General features: G+C 44.3%; 1 protein-coding gene across 1 annotated transcript in view; it reads left to right on the top strand.

Annotated features, from left to right (window-relative positions):
- Positions 1-6,449: 6,449 nt before the first annotated feature.
- The window catches only part of LOC112115942 (leucine-rich repeat-containing protein 7), a 243,760-nt gene continuing 238,217 nt past the window's right edge, over positions 6,450-11,992 (top strand). The window contains exon 1 of the mRNA XM_029912345.1: positions 6,450-6,527. Coding sequence (XP_029768205.1) covers position 6,527 — 1 coding nt within the window. The 5' untranslated portion in view covers positions 6,450-6,526. The remainder of the gene's footprint in view (positions 6,528-11,992) is intronic.

Raw genomic sequence — 11,992 nt, 5'->3', positions numbered from 1 at the left:
AGTCCTCACAGACAACACCACGGCCATGTTCTACATCAACAAGCAAGGAGGAGCCCGGTCGTCTCCCCTATGCCAAGAGGCCATTCGCCTGTGGGAGTTCTGCATTGCCCACTCGATACATCTCATGGCATCGTTCCTCCCTGGAGTCCAGAACACTCTGGCGGACCGTCTCAGCAGATCCTTCCAGACGCACGAGTGGTCGATTCGCCCGGACATCATCTATTCCGTCTTCCAAAGGTGAGGATTTCCCCAGGTCGACCTGTTCGCATCTCGAGCCAACAGGAAGTGCCATGCGTTCTGCTCCCTACAAGGGCGATCTCCGGGCTCCCTGTCCGACGCCTTCCTTCTAACATGGAAGGACCACCTGTTCTACGCTTTCCCTCCATTCCCATTGGTCCACAGGGTACTGCTCAAACTACGCAGAGACCAGGCGCGTATGATTCTAGTCGCTCCAGCTTGGCCAAGACAGCACAGGTACACCACGCTTCTGGAGCTATCGATTCAAACTCCGATCACGCTTCCCTTGTGCCCAGTCTTGATCTCCCAGGACCACGGTCGATTGTGTCACCCCGACCTGCAATCACTCCACCTTACAGCGTGGATGCTCCATGGCTGAATCGGACAGAACTGCAATGCTCACATCCTGTGCAACAGATTCTGCTGGGAAGTAGAAAGCCCTCTACATGAACCACCTACTTAGCCAAGTGGAAGCGGTTCTCCTGTTGGTGCGAACAGCGGGCCACGCCCCCCTTGCAGGCTTCTATTCCCCTCATACTCGAGTATCTCCGGTCCCTGAGACAGCAGGGCTTGGCGATATCTTCAGTCAGAGTTCACCTGGCTGCTATATCGGTGTTCCACCCAGGAGAACACGCTTCCTCGGTCTTCTCTAACCCGATGGTTGTCAGATTCCTCAAGAGCTTAGACCGCCTTTACCCGCAGCAACGCCAACCTGTTCCGGCATGGGATCTTAATCTGGTCCTCTCCAAGTTCACAGGACCCCCGTTTGAGCCGTTGGCTACCTGCTCGCTCCTTTACCTATCTTGGAAGACAGTCTTCCTTGTAGCCATCACTTCAGCAAGGCGTGTTTCTGAACTCAGGGCGCTCACGTCTGAGCCTCCGTATACAGTCTTCCATAAAGACAAGGTGCAGCTTCGCCCCCACCCTGCCTTCCTTCCCAAGGTGATATCAGCTTTTCATGGGAACCAGGATATATTCCTCCCAGTCTTCCATCCTAAGCCGCACGCCACGCGTCAAGACCAGCGTATGCACTCCTTGGACGTGCGCAGGGCCCTTGCTTTCTATATTGAACGTACGAAACCATTTCGAAAGACGACTCAACTTTTCGTTGCAGTAGCCGACCGGATGAAGGGCCTACCGGTCTCCTCCCAACGTCTCTCCTCTTGGATCACGTCCTGCATTCGTGCTTGCTACGACCTGGCCGGTGTCCCGACGCCGCGCCTCACCGCTCACTCCACGAGGGCCCAGGCCTCCTCGACTGCCTTCCTGGCTCAAGTTCCGATCCAGGACATTTGTAGAGCTGCAGTTTGGTCATCAGTCCACACCTTCGCCGCTCACTATGCGCTTGTACAGCAATCCAGAGACGATGCTGCATTCGGATCAGCGGTTTTGCACACGGCAATGTCTCACTCCGACCCCACCGCCTAGGTAAGGCTTGGTAGTCACCTAATTGGAATCGATATGAGCAAGCACTCGAAGAAGAAAAGACGGTTACTCACCTTTGTAACTGTTGTTCTTCGAGATGTGTTGCTCATATCCATTCCAAACCCGCCCTCCTTCCCCAGTGTCGGAGTAGCCGGCAAGAAGGAACTGAGGGGACGCTGGGTCGGCTGCAGTATATATCCAGCGCCATGAAGGCGCCACTCCAGGGGGCTCCACAGCCGACACACCAGGTGTTGCTAGGGTAGAAAAATTTCTCCGACGATCGTGCACGCAGTGCACACACACCTAATTGGAATGGATATGAGCAACACATCTCGAAGAACAACAGTTACAAAGGTGAGTAACCGTCTTTTTTGCTTATTTTTTAACTAAGAATAAAATTAAGCTTTACAAAGAATCATTCTTCTTTCTGAAAATGTTAACTGCAATATTTTGATGCATCAGTAGAGATGGAGCCCAGCATTCTAGAGGGAGGTTACTATAAAATGATTTCAGGCCCTATACAATCATGGGGGAAGGTAGCAGGAGAGAATGATTTTAGCTTAATTTAAGACTGCCTGTCTGAATGTTGTAGAGTGCCTTCTATAGAGTAGTTGACTAGTTGATCTGTACAGTCTGCAACTTAAAATACCTCACGAACAGGGGGAATTTTTTTAAGAAGCCAGAGATTTTACATATAGGTGAGTGGCTGCATCATAATAATCAGTAAATTATGAGGGGGGAAACAATGAGTCGTGCAATTATTATTAATTTAATTATTCAATAATTAACGTTCTTTATTTATTTTTGAAAGACTACGACCTGAATATACATTTACAAGTCTAAGACTATCAATATATGTTCCAATTATGATGTGATCCACTGATCCTCATCTGCTTTTAGCACTTACTGGATGCGAAGTGTCTCATGGATTATGAAATGCTATAAGAATGTATTAGATTTAATTTCTGGATTCCTATTAATATACAAACACAGGGCCTGCTTTTACTTCCACTCACTTCAGTGGGAGCACTGGGATTGTGGCCTATGACATCCTAAAAATAAAATCACCGATATCAGGCATCGGCCCTGATTCTCCTGTCACTTGCACTGGAGTCAGGTAATTTATGCTGGAGTTAAACCTGCAGGAGAAGAATCAGGCCCAGTTTTTATTTTTTTTGGTAGAAAACTGATTGTGCAAAGAACCACAGTTATGTTTCTGTGCTTAAAGGCCTCCCAGGTATTGAATCTTCCCAGCAAAATAAAAATATTTAATTGAAACACTGATGAGACTGTTTTCTTGAAATATATTCCATGTTGTTTTGCAGAGCCGGTATTGGTTTGCTAAAATTAATTTTTCCATAAGCTTGGAACTTCCTAAAATATTAGAGGTTCAGATTCAGTATGCATTACAGAAGTCGGTGGGACTACTCACGTGTTTAAAATTAGGCACATGGGTGCTGGAACTGGAGCGCCAGGGGACCATGGCTCCATCACTTTTTACTTGCCTTAAGGGTGAGCAGGGGCAGAGAGGAGTGGGCAGGGAGGAAGGAACGGTTTGGGGGAGGGCAGAGTGGGGGAAGGGCAATGGTTCTGGTGCCGGTGGCCCCCTCACTTCTAGAGAGCTTCCAGTACTCCTGGTTAGGCATATGCTGAATTGGGGTCGGGGGGGGGGGGGGAGAATTACTGAACATTTGTGGATGCTGTTATGGACTGTATCTGAGCCTTTTTTGAGGGCGGGGGATCTTTGTCTTATATGTTTATATGAATACACGCAGTGCTACAAATACTACTAACATTTTGTTACACTGTACCACAGTATTTGTAATGGATACAGCTCCAAATCTGTCAATGCTCACTATTTTCTTTATTTCATGTTTCTCTCTTTTCCCTTATTACAATTTAAATTAATTAAAAGTTGTATACAAAAGATAACTACTTCACTGTAGCACACAAATTGGAGCTGGCATTCTAAACTTTACAGGTATGCTGTTGAATTTCCTTGCCAGCATCTATTTAGGCTAATTTATAGGAGGAGCAGTAGTGTGACACCTATAGTTAAGGGGGGTCTAACATTTTCCATTTTAACCTATTTTCAGTTGTGTAACTTTCACTGAAATTATTCAGTGCTTGGTCTCTGCCTCAAATTGTTGTTTTAAGTTTTGAGCAGATCTGTTGCAACCGTGTCTGGGACTGGTGAAAAATAGATCATTATGCTTGTGTTTAAACACATTTCCTACCATAGTTTTGAACCATTCTAGCACCTCGGAGGATTTTGGAGGAGGGGGGTTGTGTAAAGTTTATATTTGTCAAGGATCTAGTTATAACATCAAAGTAGTACCTTTTGCTATCCCGGTGAAATTTTGTTCAGATTAGAGTGAGTTATATGCAGCAGGAAAATCACCATTTGTACATGCTCCATAGAATTAATTTTCTGAGTATTCCAACTGCACTCAGAGTGCTCCCAGGACACACTGATGTGATCACGTAATTAAAAACTGTAGCATAATGTAGACCCACAAGGGGGTAGAATTAAAGTTGTGCAAGGCAGCTTTCCTTGGCATTTCTTAACTTTTAAGTGCTTGACTTTGCAACATTCTTTTAACAGTTTTTTTTTCTTTTAATGGAAGCTGATAAAAGTATTATCACATGCTGCCATTTTGTCATTCAGGCTGGGGCATAGAACACAAAGATTGATAGCCGAGAGCAACAACGCTGGCTTTTCAAAAGGCTTTCAAATAATGTTACTATATGTATAGGCATTCTTTAAAAGCCTTTTGAAGAGTAATTTTCCCCTGGAGGTGCTCTAGTGAGCAACAATGTACTATACCAGAAAGGGGACAGCATCTGTAGAAGACTTTTAAATGTTGCTGTTTTTCTTACCCACTTTATTCTTGAAATACTAACAAAAAACAAAAACAAAAAACCCCTCTAATCCTTATACTTATTTTATTTTATTTGCTTGAGATGTATTTTATTTTCAGGGTGTGTATTTGACTTGAGATGTGGGTGATTGTAACTGGCTACATATGTATTGTGCTCTTGTCAAATGTTAGTTTAAAGAATCCTGAAGAATAAATGAACAGCATCCTAGATTTAGTTACTGGTTTAGTTTCATCTGGCTGGTTCTGTATTTTTTAGCCCTTTCAGTATTCCAGTGGCTGAGTTGTTGACTGTCTCTAGGGTTTCCTATAGCTGGGCAGTCCCTTCTCATCCCCATGTGCCTCTCTCCCCTCCCCGAATGCGTTGTGGGTTAAATGCATCAATAAAGTTCATATTAGGTATAGGGTTCTCTGGGGATGTTGTATGTGATTCACTTGTATCTAAGGAAGGTATATTTTTGAAGCCTAAACAGACAGTGGCCCTTCTTCTTGTTTGTAGCAGGAATTACTTTATTGCCTTGAGACTAGAGCTGGTCGAAATTGGAATTTCTGCTTCACAGGAGATACTGACATTTCAGCATTTGTTTTCAACTGAGTCAGACCAAAACCAAAAAAAGTCTAAATTTCTCATTTCCTGTGAAACAAAATGTACATAAATTATGCATTTTGGGTTGGACGGAATGCTCCATTTTGAAAGGTTTCGTTTTGATTTTGACTTTGTTTCTTTATTCTAATGTAATATAAAATAAATTTCTTAATGAAAAGTTGTTTCAAAAGAAAAAATGAAAACATTGCCTTCTGATAAGGTTGAAACAGTTGTATGCAGTACAGTTGTAGCTGTGTTGGTCCCAGGATATTAGAGAGACATGGTGGGTGACCAATAAAAGATATTACCTCACCCACCTTGCCTCTCTAAGGTTGAAACAGAATATTTCAACCTTATCAGAATGCCTTGTTCGTTTTTTTTCTAAATGAAATTTAATTAAAATCAGCTTGGAAAGTTGATTTCAATGAAATGGCATTTTCTCACAAAATGTTACATTGGAAAATTTAAAACCAGCTCTATTTGTAAAACTTAGAAGTCAGAATTCCTGGAATTCTCTGTCCACATGTGGAATTTGCATGGCCAGAAATTCAGGTAGTTGCATGTTACCAAACCAAAGAAGCTACCAAAATGCTAACTAAAGAGGGTTGAATTTTTTCTTTCAGAACTTTTTTCTTAGGAATTATTATTATTATTATTATTTACGAAACAGTGTATTTTTGTGGAAAGTTTAATTTTTTAAATTTTCTTAATATTTTTCCAGTGGGGAAAAAAAGAAAACAAAAACAAGAAAAAAAGCTTTTTTTCAAAACTGAAAACTTTTTTTAACCCCCCCCTTCCTTTCTCATAATATTTTAAGCCAGACTTATGATTTTTTTGGATTCTGGAGGTTGGCAGTACTGTTCCTGCCACTTTTCCAACTCCCTCCATATACATGCCCAGCACTTTAAATATTCCATCTTGTCTATTCTCAGTTGTCATGGCATAGGAGTTTGGAGTGGATGGGCGAGACAAGGGTGTAACACACTAGATCGTGGGCCTTACAGAAGGGTGAGGAAAAGATTGCTAATTGAACGATTTTGCACTGGATTTGAGATTTGGCCATCAGTGTTCCCATTTTTTTAGAAAATATCTTCCTCCCAACCCACATTCCTGCCCTTCCCCCCAAGTTTGCTGGTTTAGATTGAGTAGCCTCAGTGAAACAGTGGTGCATGTAACCTAACAGGCGGGCAGGTTCCCAGCATCAGACATTTGTTATAAGGACTTCTTTCACAATATTCTTTTCAGCACAAATTCTGACCTAGTTATACTCACATGGGGCCTTTTTAAACACAACTAATTAAAATTTACTTTTTTTTTTTTAAAGGAACGCACTACGTGAAAAAACCTTGAGTCAAAATGATCGCTACCTAGACGTCTGCAGCTACAGGAACTATTAGCAAGTAGATACTGCATTATTTTGCTCTTCATAAGTATTTATTTAAAAATTAACAATATTTTTGCAATCAAATCTGTTTAATTCTGAAATGGTGGTTGGCAGTGCTTGATAAACATTATCATTTTAATATTTAAACAGAGGGGAGGAAACATTAATGATTAATTTTAATAAATGAATTGATAACATCATTTTAGTGCTATATAATATATGGAGTGTCTCTTTCTGTCCTGCAGGATGTTAAGTTTCAACTTCTTTCAAGACATCCCTGCTCATTTTAATCTTAATTTTACTCTTACTATTTAAACCCAGTTAAATCCATTCAAGTCATTGGAGCTATTCCCAGGTTTATATCTGTATAACTGAGAGTAAAATTTTTTTCTGTATCGATTACTATTTCTCAGATCAGATCTGAGAAGATACATTTTGTGGAAGAGAGTAAGAAATATCTTTAAGTACATAAATACCAATAGGATCACCTCTGAAATGCACACAAACGCACATTTTGCAATGATATGCTTTTTTTCACTTGGCTAGTAAACATTAAATATATTTTGAAAGGTTAAGTTTTAATGAATCTCAGTACAGACAAACAATACCAACATACTAAAAGGGTTTGCTTTATTTTTATCACTACTTCATGACATTTTCAAGGAGTGAAATATGAGGGATTATTAGAGAACATATGACATTTAGATGAGTTGGAATAAGTGAGTTAGGAAACTACCGCATTGAACAATAAGCAAGAATATGTGACAGTTTGTCAGAAAAACCTTTTCAATTATCTTTATTGGATCCTGGTAATATGTTTAGACTTATTTTTCGTGCAATTATTTTTTTTCTTTATGAAATGTGATCTGTGTGCTGTGATAATTATCTAAGTGGCAGCACTGGTATGTCTTTACCTCATCTCAGAGTTTCTAATTTTCAAAAACTTGAAGAATTTGCAGAATTAGCCCAAGGATGAACTTGGCCAAATAGCTGTAGTTTAAATGCCCTGTAATCCAAACTGTGAAAAATGGGTGATCTAAGAAAATATGTTAAAGTTTTGTACTCAAACATAAACTCTAGATACAGTGGAAACTTTTGTGTCAGATGACAAAATATACATACTGCATTTTTAGTATTAAAGTTGTTCAACACACCTTGTTTCGCAAAGGGAATTCCTCTAGTGGTAAACTTCTATATAGGCTTGAAAAATCAGATTAACTTTGGAAATGTGTCTTGGCATATTTATACAACAATTTTAATGACAGCTATATAAAGAGACTGGGCCAGATTCTCAACTGTTGTAAATCGGCCTAGTCTATTGCAGTTAATGAAGTTCTGCTGATTTACAGTAGTTTGTGGAACCAGTTTCATGCCTATGAAATGTAACTGAAGCTGTATAATCTACTCCCAGTGAGGTACTTCCTTTTTTTTAAATAAAACATTAAGTTCTCCTCCTGCCACACCTTGACATTTTAGTTAGGCTCCATCAACAAGTCAGATGTCCTGTATTGAGGGAACTGCTGCCACCATCATCACACTTCATAGTTAGGCCCTGCCCAGTGAACCTGACATCAGGGTAAAATTCTGGCCCCACTGAAGTCAATGGCATTGGGTAACTCCACTTAATTCAGAAGAGGGAATGAACAGCCTCTTGGATATAGTTAACTCCACTCGTATTTCAGTGTAAGTTAGGCAGTATCTGACCCTGTATTGCTCTTAGCAGAACTTTGATAGTTGCTTTTGCAATTGAGAATGGAATTGCATTTTTAGGCTGGCCTATCAACACTTAGATGGTATGGCCACACTTTACACTGCTTTGCACCTTATGGACCTGATTCTCCATTGCATTACTTCAGATTGATGTAACTCCAATGGCTAGAACCAGCCTAAAACTGGAGTAATTAATTTGTGAATCAGGCCCAGAGCTGTCATTACATTTATGCAAAGTGGATGTAAAACACTAACATCCTGCCTATATAGGGTTTATATCCCTTTTTCATTCATTTTGCACAAGAGTAAATGACTACACACAAAGTGTGAGGCAGTGTGTAATCAAGCCTGCTATTCCTCAGCCTTAGGGCCAGATCTAACAGAGCTAGGTCAATTTGCACCAGCTATGCTGAGCTTGTCCAGAGTTTTTGTATAAACTATTCTGTTTAATATGCAGGACATGACAGTTCATTTTATGAAGCAATACAAATTCAACCTGCAACTATATAGATTAATTTATTGATGTAAATGTAGTTATTTTACCATCCATCTGTATACTTTATCTCGGATCAGATGAAATTATTTATAATTGGAGAAACAAAATAAGAAAGATGAAATATCATGGGCATCCTTCTCCTTCTGAAAGTGGAGGAGGAATCCAGGGAACCTGTGAACCTGTGAAATAACTTAGGCCTTAATCTTGTGAGTTACAATGTCTATGGGTCTCCGGATACGAACAAGGATCTGTCACTACACCAGGGTCGGCAAACTTTTTGGCCTGAGGGCCACATCTGGGTGGGGAAATTGCATGCAGGGCCATGAATGTAGAGCTGGGGCAGGTGGTTGGAGTGCGGGAGGGAGTGTGGGGTGTGGGAGGGGGTGCGGTGTGCAGGAAGGAGCTCAGGGCAAGAGCAAGGGGTGCAGGAGGAGTGTGGGATGTACGAGGGGCTCAGGGCTAGGGGTTGGGGTTCAGGAGGGGTGTGGAGTATGGGGGGCTCAGGGCAGGGGGTTAGGATGCAGGGAGGGGTGCGGAGTATGGGGGGGCTCAGGGCAGGGGGTTGGGGTGCAGGAGGGGTGTGGCAGGGGGCTCAGGGCAGAGGGTTGGGGTGCAGGGTGCTCAGGGCAGGGGGTTGGGGTGCAGGAGGGGTGCAGCAAGGGGCTCAGGGCAGGGGGTTGGAATGCAGGAGGGGTGCGGCAGGAGGTTGGGGTTCAGGTTGCAGGAGGGTATGGGGTGTGGGCTCCCCCCGTGCTACCTCCCCCGAAGTTCCCATTGGCTGCGGTTCCCCGTCCCTGGCCAATGGGAGCTGCAGGGGGGCAGTGCCTGCAGGCGAGGGCAGCGCGAGGAGTCCTCTGCCCCCCACACCTTCCCCAGGGGCCGCAGGGATGTGGTGCCGGATGCTTCCAGTAGCAGCCAGGGTCCAGGGCAGGCAGGGAGCCTGCCTTAGCCCCGTGGCGCCACGGGGGTGGCAATCCCGCAGGCTGGATCCAAAGCCCTGATGGGCTGGATCCAGCCTGCGGGCCGTAATTTGCCCATCCCTGCTCTACACTGTAACTTGTAGGATGGGAGGGTGTGTGTGTGTGACTTTTTATCAAAATACATCTAAAGAAATATTGATGACTGTGTATTATGTGAAATATAGATGTGTAGGGCCCTTCCAAATTCATGGTCCATTTTGGTCAATTTCACAGTTGTAGGATTTTAAAAATCATAAATTTCATGATTTCATCTACTTAACTCTGAAATTTCATGGTGTTATAACTGTAGGGGTTCTGACCCAAAAAGGAGTTGTGGGGAGGTTGCAAGGTTATTATGGGGGTGGTTGCAGTACTATTACCCTTAATTCTGCGCTGCTGCTGGCAGGGCCAGCTCTAGGCACCAGCAAAACAAGCTGGTGCTTGGGGCGGCACATTTTTAGGGGCGGCATGGCCGGCGCCAGAATGCCGCCCCTAAAAATGTGCCCCGGCCGCCCTAGCTCACCTCCGCTGCTGCTGCCACTCGCGCGCCACGGCGCACAAAACAGCTGATTCGCGCGCCGCTACTCGCCCTCCCTCCCAGGCTCTCAAACCTGGGAGGGAGGGGGAGCAGCGGCGCGTGAATCAGCTGTTTCGTGCGCCGCGCCCGCTCGGATTCTCCCCCTCCCTGCCTGTCATAACTATAAAGGGAAGAGTAACAGCTCTCCTGTGTACAGTACTATAAAATCCCTCCTGGCCAGAGACTCCAAAATCCTTTTACCTGTAAAGGGTTAAGAAGCTCGGGTAACCTGGCTGACACCTGACCAAAAGGACCAATAAGGGGACAAGATACTTTCAAATCTTGTGGGGGGGGGAAAGGCTTTTGTTTGTGCTCGTTGTTTTAAGGGGTTGTTCACTCTTGGGACTGAGAGGGACCAGACATCAATCCAGGTTCTCCCCATCTTTCTAAACAAGTCTCTCTTATTTCAAACTTGTAAGTAAAAAGCCAGGCAAGGCGTCTTAGTTTTACTTTGTTTTCTCAACTTGTAAATGTACCTTTTACTAGAGTGTTTATTTTTGTTTGCTGTACTTTGAACCTAAGACAGAGGGGGGGTCCTCTGAGCTCTTTAAGTTTGATTACCCTGTAAAGTTATTTTCCATACTGATTTTACAGAGATGATTTTTACCTTTTTCTTTAATTAAAAGCCTTCTTTTTAAGAACCTGATTGATTTTTCCTTGTTTTTAGATCCAAAGGGTTTTGGATCTGTATTCACCAGGAGTTGGTGAAAGGAAGGAGGGGGGGAAGGGTCAATTTCTCCTTGTTTTGAGATCCAAGGGGGTTTGGATCTGTATTCACCAGGGAATTGGTGAAAAGTTTCTAACAGCTTCCCAGGGAAGGGAATGGTGGCAGCGGACCAGAACTAAGCTGGTAGTTAAGCTTAGAAGTCCTCATGCAGGCCCCCACACTTGTACCCTAAAGTTCAAAGTGGGGATACAGCCTTGACACTGCCAGGTTCTCAAACCTGGGAGGGAGGGGGAGATCCCGAGCGGCCGCGGCGCGCAAAACAGCTGATTCGCACGCCGGTGCTCCCCCTCCCTCCCAGGCTTGAGAACCTGGGAGGGAGGGGGAGACTCTGAGTGGCCGCGGCGCGCGCGCCGCTTCTCCCCCTCCCTCCCTCCCTCCTAGGCTTGAGAGCCTGGGGGGAGGAGGCAGGGCTGGGGATTCGGGGAAGGGGTGGAGTTGAGGCGGGGCCGGGTGTGGGGTAATTAAAAAACGGGCGGGGGAGGCGGCCAAAATTGTTTTAGCTTGGGGCGGCAAAAATCCTAGAGCCGGCCCTGGCTGCTGGTGACTGCTCTGCCTTCAGATCTGGACAGCTGGAGAGCAGTGGCTGCTGGCCAGGAGCCCAGCTCTGAAGGTAGAGCCACCACCAGCAGCTGCACAGAAGTAAGGATGGCATGGTATGGTATTACCACCATTATTTCTGCACTGCTGCCTGCAGAGCTGAGCCCTCAGTCAGCAGCCTCCACTCTCCAGCCACCCAGTTCCGAAGGCAGCAGCACAGAAGTAAGAGTGGCATTGTACGGTATTGCCACCCTTACTTCTGCGCTGCTGCTGGCAGAGTGCTGCTTTCAGAACTAGGCACCCAGCCAACAGCCACCACTCTCCTGCCACCCAGCTCTGAAGGCAGGGCAGAAGTAAGGGTGGCAATACCGCGACCCCCCCTAAAATAACCTTGTGATCCCCTTGCAACTCCCTTTTGGGTCAGGATCCCCAATTTGAGAAATGCTGGTCTCCCCCATGAAATCTGTATAGTATA

Source organism: Terrapene carolina, unplaced genomic scaffold (genome assembly GCF_002925995.2).
Source record: "Terrapene carolina triunguis isolate 2854851 unplaced genomic scaffold, T_m_triunguis-2.0 Scaffold210, whole genome shotgun sequence".
Lineage (NCBI taxonomy): Eukaryota > Metazoa > Chordata > Testudines > Emydidae > Terrapene > Terrapene triunguis.
The sequence above is the reverse complement of the archived record's forward strand: the minus strand, read 5'-3'. Positions and strand labels throughout refer to the sequence as shown.